This window comes from Salmo trutta, chromosome 31 (assembly GCF_901001165.1).
Source record: "Salmo trutta chromosome 31, fSalTru1.1, whole genome shotgun sequence".
Lineage (NCBI taxonomy): Eukaryota > Metazoa > Chordata > Actinopteri > Salmoniformes > Salmonidae > Salmo > Salmo trutta.
Window position 1 is genome coordinate 37,606,234 of NC_042987.1, and position 13,698 is coordinate 37,619,931.

Here is a 13,698-nt window from a genome sequence, read left to right on the forward strand (position 1 = left end):
TTAATCTTATTTACCTTTATTTAAGCAGGGAGTCACCACTGAGACCAGGGTCTCTTTCCAAAGGAGCCCTGCATATACAATTTATAATACAAATCAAATACAATATAAAACCAGTAAAATACAGCACAACACAAATATTCACAAAAAAAACATTACATTCCTCAATAAGACAGTCACTAATCAATATTTTGAATTGCACAAGTGGCACCAGAACATCCAATTGTAATATATTTTGTAGTTGGTTCCAGCAACGAGGTGCTTTAAAACTAAAAGCGGATTCACCTAGTTCGGTGGAGACCCGAGGAACCTCAAGAGTTAACCAACCTTGTGAACAGGTTTGGTTTCTCATGTTTTTATATTTTAAACAGAAAAGTTGGGTAAGTCAGAAATTCGCACAGTAGAGCTTTTTAAACAAAAAGGAATAATTAAGTGATCTACAGGACAATGACCTGATGCATAAAAAAATAAAAAAAGTCACGACAGGCCTTTTGAAAACCACTAATTTGTCAGTAAAACTTCCTAATGTCAACTAAACTAAATACGCTAGACAAGGTGGGATATTTTTTTTTTTGGGGGGGGGGGGGGGGGTCGATTAAGTTGATCACGCAACAATTACGGTGGAAAAACCACCATGACGCCTTAAACTTCCGAGTCACACAATGATGCTGTAGCCTATTGCAAATGTCCAATGATGCTGGTGACTTGATGGCTGCCAATTATAACAATCAAAAAAGGATATTGATTTTATCTATATCTCATCATATAACCTACCTCGTCCACTTTAAAATCAGCAGACTGTTGTTTATAGAGCATGTGCCAAAACCAGATTGGGCAAGTAATACCATTTATCTCAACAGTTTGTGACAAAAACATTCGTAGAGTTGAAAAATGCAATGGAAACATTTATTTGGTATATGAAAACATAAAAGCACTTTTGCGCTTAAGTTAACTACATCACACACAGCATTTTATCTGCTAAAAATTCAGTTGGATGGAAACACACCTCTGGTGCTGAAATGGCCATATTCATTCTATATGGATTATTCACATGAAAATCCATCACCAATTGGATGGAAACCTAGATAGTGACTTTGAAGTTGATGCAATTTTAGAACTTGTGCAGTGCTATAGCATTTTCCACATACTGGGCACTTGTATGGTTTCTCCCCTGTGTGAACCCTCATATGTGCGGTTAGGTTTTCCTTCCGGCCAAAACATTTCTCACATTCGTTGCATTGGTATGGTTTCTCTCCTGTGTGAATTCTTATATGGGTATTCAGGTGTCCCTTATGAAGGAAGCATTTCCCACATTCTTTGCATTGATATCGTTTCTCTCCTGTGTGAGTCTTATGCATTTTCAGATTAGAATATATGTGAATCACCATATGTCTGTCCAGGTTATGCTTACTGGGGAAACATTTTTCACATTCTTTGCACTGATACAATTTCTCCCGTGTGTGAATCTTCATATGTGTATTCAGCTGTCCACTATGAATGAAGCATTTGCCACATTCTTTGCATTGATATCGTTTCTCCCCAGTGTGAACCAACATATGTTGTTTCAGATGAGACTCAAAGGTGAAGCGTTTGCTACAAATGTCACAATAATATATTTCTGTAGTGTGAGTTTGTAGGTGATCGATCATACATTCTGTGGACTCAAAGTCTTCTCCACACACACCACACATGTAGTCTTGGTTATTTGTGTGTGTTTCTCGCACGTGATGGACGAAATGCCCCATGAAAACAAAAGTCTCTCCACACACCTTGCAAGAAAAAGGAACAGAATGTCTTTGATTGGGGGATTTAAATTGGGGCAACTGTGTGGCTGTCTTGTCATCAGTACTGGTATGGGAGCTTTGTCCTTGTTTTACCCATGTTCTAGTTGATTCGAGTAGTGTAGATCCTGGCAGTTGTTCTTCACTTTCCATCCCATTGTCATTGGCTTCACTCTGAGCTGCAGAACAACCAGGATTTACTGCAGAGAGGGGATGAGAGTCACCAGTAGGTTCTGGTACTCCATAGTCCTGTCCATTAGGTTCTGTTTTGATCTCTTCAATTGTGTTGGTGGGTATAGAGTGCTTCTCCTTGTTCTCCACAGTTTGAGTTTGGTAATGATGTGAGAGCTGAGGTGGGCCCTGATCATTGCAGTCACTTTTCATACAGGCAGGAGTGAATGTGGAGTCTTTGGTGTCAGCCTCCAGCCCTTGAAGCTGCTCTTCCTCCTGACTGGTCCTGAACTCCTCGTGTTCCTCTTTAATGTGTAGGGGCTCTGGGTCCTCCTGCTCCAGACTTGGGCTCCACTCCTGCTCACAGTGCTCCTCCTCTTCAGATACAAGGAGAGTGAGTTGCTGGGGATCTGAAAAGAAAACAGACGGGAAATATTGCTGTATAATTTCATATTTTAAAATAGAATAAAAGTGTATCATTCAGCTCCCTTATGCCCTGCAGAAGAAATGTCCTACTGCCATCACTACAGTCTGCAGCTAACTGTAAGCTAGCTAGTTGTGTAGCCAATGCTATGTATTAACCTGACAGCCACCACGCTGTCATTTCATTTAGCAGTAGTGAATGCATACATTTTCAGAACTTCTTAGGTACTCCATTGTAAAAAAAAGATTTTGGAAGCTATTAAAATGCATTTATTAATGTCTACCTTCTTTTTTTGACAGATGTATTCTACTAGACACCTTAATGCATACATTACAATTATATTAAAGTACCACAAGAACAGAAATTCACTTTTTCCCCCCCACTGAAAGACGATCCCCAAAGCATACCCATGACGTTGCACAAAGATTGACGTCAATAAGTAATTGTTTTAGTCAAAGTATGATATAGCTTGGTTTGAAGTGGGAAATCCGAGTGGGGACTTTTTGTTGTTGTTTTTTTGTGTCAATGTGGTGTTTCCCTTATCATATGACGCGCTAATACTTTTCAGTCAATGTTTCTGTTCAGGACTGGGTTTTATTTTAATGTTACCACCCGTCAGCATGGCATTGTTTATTAACATGGGCATGGACTCTACAAGGTGTCGAAAGCGTTCCACAGGGATGCTGGCAACATGTTGACGCCAATGCTTCCCACAGTAGTGCCAAGTTGGCTGGATGTCCTTTGGGGGGTGGACCATTCTTGATACACACAGGAAACTGTTTGAAAAACTCAGCAGTGTTGCAGTTCTTGACACACGCAAACCAGTGCGCCTGACACCTACACCATAGCCTGTTCAAAAGGCACTTACATTTTTTGTCTTGCCCATTCACCCTCTGAATGGCACACATACGCAATCCATGTCTCAATTGTCTCAAGGCTTAAAAATCCTTCTTTAACCTGTCTCCTCCACTTCATATACACTGATTGAAGTGAATTTAACAGGTGACATCAATAAGAGATCGTTGCTAAGGTTGCAAAGCTTTGGAAACTTTCCGGTAAAGTTCCAGAATTTTTCCATGGGAAGTTAAACCCGGGAATTTGGGGAATTTTGCTTAAATTCATCCAAAAAATAGCTTATAACAGTGAACATTTTTTGTGGGATACACATAAAGCAATTCTAGGTCTTGTGGCATATTTTGGTTAAACTATCCAAAATTCAAAGGAATTGCAACCCTCTGCATGTGCAGTGCATTCTTCCATCACGTGTGCAGCTGATTCTCAAGATCTTGCACACTAATGAGATGCTATTGAGCCCACACTACTACACTGTCTGAGCCAAGGACTACATGCTTTCTGGTAAGTTTTGATTACAATACTGGGTGGGGTGAATATATTTTATATGACTTTTTGTTAACTAGTAAATAGTAGTCTACAGCAGTGTGTTTAAATCATTTCTAACTTGTTAACAATTTCTGCTAGTTAGTTTTTGCTACCATGTGGGTTTTAGCTTGCTTGAGCCATGCTAACTGAGTGTTAATTCACCTGTTTCCATACATGTCTCATTTTAAAACATTTATTACAAAAGGAGTTGTTTAATCTAACTTTTAACTATACTGCTCAAAAAAATAAAGGGAACATTTAAACAACACAATGTAACTCCAAGTCAATCACACTTCTGTGAAATCAAACTGTCCACTTAGGAAGCAACACTGATTGACAATAAATTTCACATGCTGTTGTGCAAATGGAATAGACAACAGGTGGAAATTATAGGCAATTAGCAAGACACCCCCAATAAAGGAGTGGTTCTGCAGGTGGTGACCACAGACCACTTCTCAGTTCCTATGCTTCCAGGCTGATGTTTTGGTCACTTTTGAATGCTGGCGGTGCTTTCACTCTAGTGGTAGCATGAGACGGAGTCTACAACCCACACAAGTGGCTCAGGTGGTGCAGCTCATCCAGGATGGCACATCAATGCGAGCTGTGGCAAGAAGGTTTGCTGTGTCTGTCAGCGTAGTGTCCAGAGCATGGAGGCGCTACCAGGAGACAGGCCAGTACATCAGGAGACGTGGAGGAGGCCGTAGGAGGGCAACAACCCAGCAGCAGGACCGCTACCTCCGCCTTTGTGCAAGGAGGAGCAGGAGGAGCACTGCCAGAGCCCTACAAAATGACCTCCAGCAGGCCACAAATGTGCATGTGTCTGCTCAAACGGTCAGAAACAGACTCCATGAGGGTGGTATGAGGGCCCGACGTCCACAGGTGGGGGTTGTGCTTACAGCCCAACACCATGCAGGACGTTTGGCATTTGCCAGAGAACACCAAGATAGGCAAATTCGCCACTGGCGCCCTGTGCTCTTCACAGATGAAAGCAGGTTCACACTGAGCACGTGACAGACGTGACAGAGTCTGGAGACGCCGTGGAGAACGTTCTGCTGCCTGCAACATCCTCCAGCATGACCGGTTTGGTGGTGGGTTAGTCATGGTGTGGGTGGCATTTCTTTGGGGGGCCGCACAGCCCTCCATGTGCTCGCCAGAGGTAGCCTGACTGCCATTAGGTACCGAGATGAGATCCTCAGACCCCTTGTGAGACCATATGCTGGTGCGGTTGGCCCTGGGTTCCTCCTAATGCAAGACAATGCTAGACCTCATGTGGCTGGAGTGTGTCAGCAGTTCCTGCAAGAGGAAGGCATTGATGCTATGGACTGGCCCGCCCGTTCCCCAGCCCTGAATCCAATTGAGCACATCTGGGACATCATGTCTCGCTCCATCCACCAACATTGCACCACAGACTGTCCAGGAGTTGGCGGATGCTTTAGTCCAGGTCTGGGAGGAGATCCCTCAGGAGACCATCCGCCACCTCATCAGGAGCATGCCCAGGCGTTGTAGGGAGGTCATACAGGCACGTGGAGGCCACACACTACTGAGCCTCATTTTGACTTGTTTTAAGGACATTACATCAAAGTTGGATCAGCCTGTAGTGTGGTTTTCCACTTTAATTTTGAGTGTGACTCCAAATCCAGACCTCCATGGGTTGATAAATTGGATTTCCATTGATTATTTTTGTGTGATTTTGTTGCCAGCACATTCAACTATGTAAAGAAAAAAGTATTTAATAAGATTATTTAATTAATTCAGATCTAGGATGTGTTATCTTAGTGTTCCCTTTATTTTTTTGAGCAGTGTATTTATCTGTACATGGAATTGTATTTTTTCCCCTAATCTTTACAGGAAAATGCCACGGGCACTATCTGACGTGAGGAGACATTTTACTGCAGCTAATGTAGAATGAAATCTGTGTACATTTGCAAATACTGTGACAAATCATTTGTGAAGAATGCAACAAAGATGCAGAATCATCTGGCCAAGTGCATAAAGTTCCATCAGCGCTCACAACAAGCAACCTCTGACAAAAGTCCCTCTACAAGAGAGCCAAGGAATTGGTTAGGTATGTGAAGGGTCATCAAGTTATAGCAGCGATCTACCTCACCAAGCAAAGTGAGAAGAATAAGAGCCCCACATTGAAGCTGCCCAGCAACACCCATTAGGGTGGTGTTGTAATCATGTTTGACAGTCTCCTGGAGGGGAAGGAGTCTCTCCAAGAAATGGCCATATCACTGTCTGCCAATATGGACAGCCCCATCAAGAGGATCCTCCTGGATGATGTATTTGGGGAGAGAGTGGTAAGCACCCTGAAACTCCTGAAACCTATAGAAGTAGCCATTACACGGATTGAGGGAGACAATGCCATCCTGTCTGATGTTCAGACTGCTTGCAGATGTAAGAGAAGAAATCCGTACTGCCCTGCCCACTTCACCGTTTCTCCAAGCAGAGGAAACTGCAGTTCTGAAATACATAAAAAATCGTGAAGACTTCTGCCTGAAGCCCATACACGCCACAGTGTACATGTTGGACCCCAAGTATGCTGGCAAGAGCATCCTGTCCAGATGGAGATGCAATATGGCAGTCGTGCTAACATATCTCATCAGCCACCTGGTGGAAGGGACTTTGTGGATCTGAGGCTCTTTCCCCTGATGCCTCCATCATCCTCCAAATCCCACCAACATCAGCCGCCTCAGAGAGCAACTGGTCCTTGTTTGGGAGCACACACACCAAAGCACGCAACAGGCTGAACAATACAAGGGTTGAAAAATTGGTGGCCACCCGGGCAAATTTGAGGGTTTTTGAGCCTGACAACAAGCCATCCTCAACAAGGTTGGAAAGTGACAGTGAAGATGAGGCCTCAGAGTCTGATGTTCAAGATGTGGACATTGAGGAGGTCCAGGCAGAAGACATGGAAGCCTGATAGTCTAGAAACTAAAGCTTTGGTTGTCTTCCTATCATTTTACAGATGTATGTTGAAAACGTTTTTTTTGGAAGATGCGACGGATCATTGGGGATAATTCAATATTCCCCTTTCTTTCGTTGTTCAGTGAAATCATCCCATGTGAAGAGTCAACTCATTTAATTAAAGTTCAATTAGTCATTAAATTGTTTTTTAAATTTATATTGGAAGGATTTAATCATTTGAAATTATGTCTACTTATGATAAGGTAAAAGGTTTATGTCCCCATATGATATGGTAAATATATCCAATGCAAAAAACATCTACATTTAAATGGTATTCATTTTCATATATTTCCGTTAATTCCGATGGAAAGTTTCCACCTCTGAATATTCCCCAATATGTGCAACTCTAATCATAGCTTCTACCATATTCAGTCTATGTCATGGAAAGAGCAGGTGTTCTTAATGTTTTGTATACTCAGTGTATGTATGTATGTATATACATATACACACACACACACACACACACACACACACAACCGTTTTAAAAATACTATAATTGCGTGATATGAATGCATTTTTGCAACCCTGCTCCGACCGTCGCCTCAAATACAATGTAGAAAAACGCATGTCTCTTATGGAAGATGCTAAAACTTTGGAGATAACAATAGATGGCGAAGTCGAAGATACTGATTTCAAATCAAATCAAATTTTATCTGTCACATGCGCTGAATACAACAGGTTTATTTAATCTTTATTTAACTAGGCAAGTCAGTTAAGAACAAATTCTTATTTACAATGATGGCCTACCCCGGCCAAACCCCAACCCGGACGATGCTGGGCCAATTGTGTGCCGCCCTATGAGACTCCCAATCACGGCCGGATGTGATACAGCCTGAAATCAAACCAGGGTCTGTAGCGACGCCTCTAGCACTGAGATGCAGTGCCTTAGACCTCTGCGCCACTCGGGAGCCCCAACAGGTGTATACTTTACCGTGAAATGCTTACTTACAAGCCCTTTTTTACCAACAACGCAAAGTTAAAAAGTAGGCAGAAAATAAACAAGGAAATAGTAACACAATAAAATAACAATAACAAGACTACATACAAGTACCGGTACTGGTCTTTGGCAAACGAAATGCTCATGACAAATCCAGCTCCAGAACCAGCTGGCTAATCTTTTGAATATGATGTAGTAAAAAAAAAAAGACAACATTAGCTAGCTAGATAAGGTTAGCATTCTAGCTAGATAAGGTTAGCATTCTAGCTAGAAAAGGTTAGCATTCTAGCTAGAAAAGGTTAGCATTCTAGCTAGAAAAGGTTAGCGTTCTAGCTAGATAAGGTTAGCGTTCTAGCTAGATAAGGTTAGCGTTCTAGCTAGATAAGGTTAGCGTTCTAGCTAGATAAGGTTAGCGTTCTAGCTAGAAAAGGTTAGCGTTCTAGCTAGAAAAGGTTAGCATTCTAGCTAGAAAAGGTTAGCATTCTAGCTAGAAAAGGTTAGCATTCTAGCTAGAAAAGGTTAGCATTCTAGCTAGAAAAGGTTAGCATTCTAGCTAGAAAAGCTTAGCATTCTAGCTAGAAAAGCTTAGCATTCTAGCTAGAAAAGCTTAGCATTCTAGCTAGAAAAGCTTAGCATTCTAGCTAGAAAAGGTTAGCATTCTAGCTAGATAAGGTTAGCATTCTAGCTAGATAAGGTTAGCATTCTAGCTAGAAAAGGTTAGCATTCTAGCTAGAAAAGGTTAGCATTCTAGCTAGATAAGGTTAGCATTCTAGCTAGATAAGGTTAGCACTCTAGCTAGCTACACTGACAGCTGTCAGTTCCCTATTTATTCATGTTTCTCCACTCAATGTGGAAATCACCATGACGTTCTTTCCCACCCCCAATTTGCGAATATGTATAACTGGCCTCCGTCATTCTTCGGAGGTAGACCCTAAACAAGCATTTCCGCTCTACAGCAGGAATTACTTCGAAATAGTGGCAGAAATAGTGTACCTGGACAAAAGGAACACCTATGTGAGAATACTATTCATTGGCTACAGCTCAGCGTTCAACACCATAGTGCCCTCAAAGCCCATCACTAAGCTAAGGACCCTGGGACTCAATACCTATCTCTGAAACTGGATCCTGGACTTCCTGACAGGTCACCCCCAGGTGGTAAGGGTAAGTAACAACACATCCGCCACACTGATCCTCAACACCGGGGCCCCTCAGGGGTGCGTGCTCAGTCCCCTCCTGTACTTCCTGTTCACTCATGACTGCACGGCCAGGCACAACTCCAACATTATCATTAAGTTTGCCGATGACACAACAGTGGCAGGCCTGATCACCGACAACGATGAGACAGCCTATAGGGAGGTGGTCAGAGACCTGGCCGTGTGGTGCAAAGAAAACAACCTCTCCCTCAACATGATCAAGACAAAAGGAGATAATTGTGGACTACAGGAAAAGGAGGACTGAGCACGCCCCCATTCTCATCGACGGGGATGTAGTGGAGCAGGGTTCAGAGTTTCAAGTTCCTGGGTTAAAAAGTATGAAAAATAGGAAACATCACCAACAAACTAGCATGGTCCAAGCACACCAAGACAATTGTGAAGAGGGCACGACAAAACCTATTCCCCCTCCGGAGACTGAAAATACTTGGAATGGGTCCTCAGATCCTCAAAAACATTTTTGTTTTTTTGTTTTAATTTAACCTTTATTTAACTAGGCAAGTCAGTTAAGAACAAATTCTTATTTACAATGATGGCCTACCGGGGAACAATGGGTTATAACTGCCTTGTTCAGGAGCAGAACGACAGATTTTTAACTTGTCAGCTCGGGAATTTGATCTAGCAATCTTTTGGTTACTGGCCCAATGCTCTAACAACTAGGCTACCAGCTGCCCCAAGGTTCTACAGCTGCACCATCGAGAGCATTCTGACGGGTTGCATCACTGCCTGGTTTGGCAACTGCTCGGCCTCTGACTGCAAGGCGCTATAGAGGGTAGTGCGTACGGCCCAGTACATTACTGGGGTCAAGCTTCCTACCATTCAGGACCTCTATACCAGGCAGAGGAAGGCCCTGAAAATTGTCAAAGACTCCAGCCACCCTAGTCATAGACTGTTCTCTCTGCTACCTCATGGCAAGCGGAACCGGAGCACCAAGTCTAGGTCCAAGAGGCTTCTAAACAGCTTCTACTCACAACGCCATAAGGCTCCAATCAAATGGCTACCCCCATACTATTTGCATTGCCCCCCCCCCCCCCCCCCCCTTTTACACTGCTGCTGCTACTCTGTTATTATCTATGCAGTCACTTTAATAAAACTCTACTTACATGTACATATTACTTCAATTACCTCGACTAACCCATGCCTCTGCACACTGACTCTGTACCTGTACCCCCTGTGTATAGCTTCGTTATTGTTATTTTACTGCTGCTCTTTAATTATTGGTTACTTTTATTTCTTACTTTCTTTCTTGTGTGGTATTTTTCTTTAAACAGCATTGTTGGTTAAGGGATTGTCAGTAACGTCTACTACACGAGTTGTATTCGTCGCATGTGACACATCTAATTTGATTTGAGCATTGCCCTCTCTGGTGGTCGCCTTGAAAGGCTAGGATATGACAGGCTAGGATATGACAGGCTAGGATATGACAGGCTAGGATATGAAAGGCTAGGATATGACAGGCTAGGATATGAAAGGCTAGGATATGACAGGCTAGGATATGAAAGGCTAGGATATGAAAGGCTAGGATATGACAGGCTAGGAGATGACAGGCTAGGAGATGACAGGCTAGGATATGACAGGCTAGGATATGACAGGCTAGGATATGACAGGCTAGGATATGACAGGCTAGGATATGACAGGCTAGGATATGAAAGGCTAGGATATGAAAGGCTAGGATATGACAGGCTAGGATATGACAGGCTAGGATATGACAGGCTAGGATATGACAGGCTAGGATATGACAGGCTAGGATATGAAAGGCTAGGATATGACAGGCTAGGATATGAAAGGCTAGGATATGAAAGGCTAGGATATGACAGGCTAGGATATGACAGGCTAGGATATGACAGGCTAGGATATGACAGGCTAGGATATGACAGGCTAGGATATGAAAGACTAGGATATGACAGGCTAGGATATGAAAGACTAGGATGAAAGGCTAGGAACAGTTACACATCGCACCCAACGCGATTCTGGCGTCTGCCGGTTGTTCAGCGCGCTGTGTTTTAGGGACCACCGGCTGTAGACGTCTGACTGACGACATTTTCACACGATTCTACATGTAAAATCAGTGTGCACTCGGTTCGCAAGTTACGTTCAGAGCTGCGAAGTACTCTCCGCCAGCAAATACTATTGTTGTGTCTGAGCCATAATTGAACTGAACATTAAAATGTTATTTAAAAAAAATATATATATAAAAACCTATTCTTTAAAACAGTTTGAGTAGTAATGTTATTGTCCCCACTACAACAAATAAATACTTAAATACATGTATTTTTATTGATATACTGTAGAATTCCATTCATTCGAGAAGTGCTCCTTCTGGGATTAAGAACAGCGGCGGCCTTCTAGCCAGCAGCATGGATCGCTAGAAGGGATCCAGCTTTTGACAAATTAAGGTCAAACGTTCAATTCTTTTTTTCATTTTGGCTAGCCCTAACCTTAACCCAATTATCCTAACCCACTACGTGAATTATCCTAACCTGGTAGGAAAATCGGACGTTCATTTAACAAAACCTGGATCCCTTCTAGCCATGACCCTTCAACAAAACCTGGATCCCTTCTAGCCATTACCCTTCAAAGCCCGTCATTGTCCAATTCCACAGCATCAACAATCCCGGGTTATTACGCATCATTGGGTCTAGCTAGCTAACGTTAGCTTACCTAGGCGGTGTGCCTTATTTCAAATGTTAGGATATCACATTGGAGTTAGCTGTCCCATTGATTCAATACAGACCTGCTCTATGAAACTTTGGTTTGGTTAACAAATCAAGTAGTCGTCGCAGACGTTCGTTCTCTTCCTGGTAATCGGTTATCGTTCTCTCTACTGCCGCTGATATCTCCGCAGCCGCTGCCGTTAATCGTTCAGTCAGATACGCATTGAACAACTGTAGTTTAGACATTTTGATCGAAATTAAAAGTCGATAAATATGTAATATTCCGTTCAAATTTGTGCATGTAGCCTACATTTCGCAAGGTGCGAGATTTCCCACAATCCTGTGTTTGTCTTCTTTGTGTGATTTTTTTTTTCTTCCGCCGGTAGATTAGACGCGGTGCTGCGCGCTGCTGCCTTTCGTTGGTCGGAGTGCGGATGAAGCGTTTGGTCACAAAAATGAGGGGAAAATCTTAAATTGCACCAACATCTAACCCCATCATCCAACTACTTTCGAATTGCTTTTCTCAAAACTCCCTGTAGATGTTCTGCACTACAATCTCTCACACCCAAATATTTCTGCTGCTAAAACTAACAAAGCTTTCTTCTGTGATTTCGGCTCCATCAGTACAGTAAAGTTGATCGTATGGCTATAAACGCAACAAATTCAACCTTACTAAAACGTATCCTCCCTGTATGTCTCTCTTCGGGTTTACTCACTGGGGGGCTGCCAGGCGAATCACTCACCCCTGGGCTATCTTAAACTCTCTTCACTGCCTCAGCATAGGAAACTTTCTGCCCCGCTCGAACTCTCGCAATTTCAACCTGTCGCTTCCTCACAGGGCACTTCTAGAAAGGTCTGGAACGCACCTTCCTGGTAAAAAAAATAGGAATCATTTCTGAGGTGTACTCACTTTTGAGGACACAAACTCAAGTGCATAATACAAATATTATAATAATATTAATGCTTTCTAAATATAGTTACAATAAAATAAACGACTTACTATAATATTTCACCTGTAAAATAAATATGATTATATTTAGTGACAGTACAAATTTGGCCCCATTTACTATAACTCACAGCAGACCATTTTCTGCCAAACCTCTGAGCATTTCTGAGACACCATTCGAATGTCTGCAGACTCCTTACAACTTCAGCTTTACGCCCAAAGGGATTTAGTATTTTTTTCCATGTTGTGAGCTCTAAATCCATCTGAGAATATTACAGCGAGATGAGAGGAAGAGAGAGGCCCAACTCGGTGGAAAATCTGTCTCCCTCCAGCAGATGGCGTATTTTCGTTGTTTCGCCCACCAAGCAAGGTGTTTTTTGTATGGATGTCATTGAGAACATCGAATTTGGTCAATGAAAAAATTAATGGCTTATTTGCTACGTGAGGTTTATTTGATCGAATAAAAGTTTTGTAATGCTTAAGTTGTTACGAGCATGCTGATATAAGTAGGACATGTGACATCCCGGCAACTTTGAGAAATAACAATAATAATAATATTCATGACATGAGGCTAGTAGCATAGCATCTCTCTCCATTTAATACAGGCGGTTGACGTCAACAACCCTCATTGAGTATTCAAAAAAGGACTACAATAATGAGATGTATCCAGCAATCCAAAGAAAGATTAGGCTGGAGCTAGACAGCTTCTCCGTGCCGCTTTGTGGACAACGACTCTCATTGTTAGGGCGGAGAGACATGTATCTTGTCAGTATATCCATAATCTTTGGATGAGACCACGATTGCTGAAATCACTAGATTGTCCCCTTTCATAGGGAGAAGCTATACGAACACACCTTTGATGACGAGCAGCTCAGGACGAGCAGCTCAGAGTCAAGTGGAGACTAATGAATTTGTTTCAAGTCAAGTCAACTCTGATTTCCCAGCAAGCTAGTTTATGCTGGCTAGCTGACAACAATAGCAGCATGGTGGAGGAGGGAGATGGTGGAAGTGCTGATTGATGAGTGAAGTTGGTGAGAATGAATGGAAGACACTGACAAAAGGGAAATGGAGCCAAAAGAGGGAAAGTTGTAAAATAACATCAGTTTCTTGTAAGAGTGCGATTCATCAACAATGATGTATTTCTTGGAGATCTATTAGTGGTCACAAATATAGTTAAGGCATTAGGAAAGGTAGAGCCAGAGTGACTAGGAGTGGTTTTGTTTTGATTTC

General features: G+C 42.4%; 1 protein-coding gene across 1 annotated transcript; it reads right to left on the reverse strand.

Moving 5' to 3' along the window:
- Nucleotides 1-11,976, reverse strand: LOC115170158 (zinc finger protein 2). Its single transcript, XM_029726500.1, has 2 exons — nucleotides 11,603-11,976; nucleotides 1-2,359 (listed from the first exon to the last, which is right to left on the reverse strand). The coding sequence occupies exons 1-2, from the start codon at nucleotides 11,766-11,768 to the stop codon at nucleotides 1,041-1,043; spliced, it is 1,485 nt and encodes a 494-aa protein (XP_029582360.1). The 5' UTR covers nucleotides 11,769-11,976; the 3' UTR covers nucleotides 1-1,040.
- Between the last annotated feature and the right edge of the window lie 1,722 nt (nucleotides 11,977-13,698).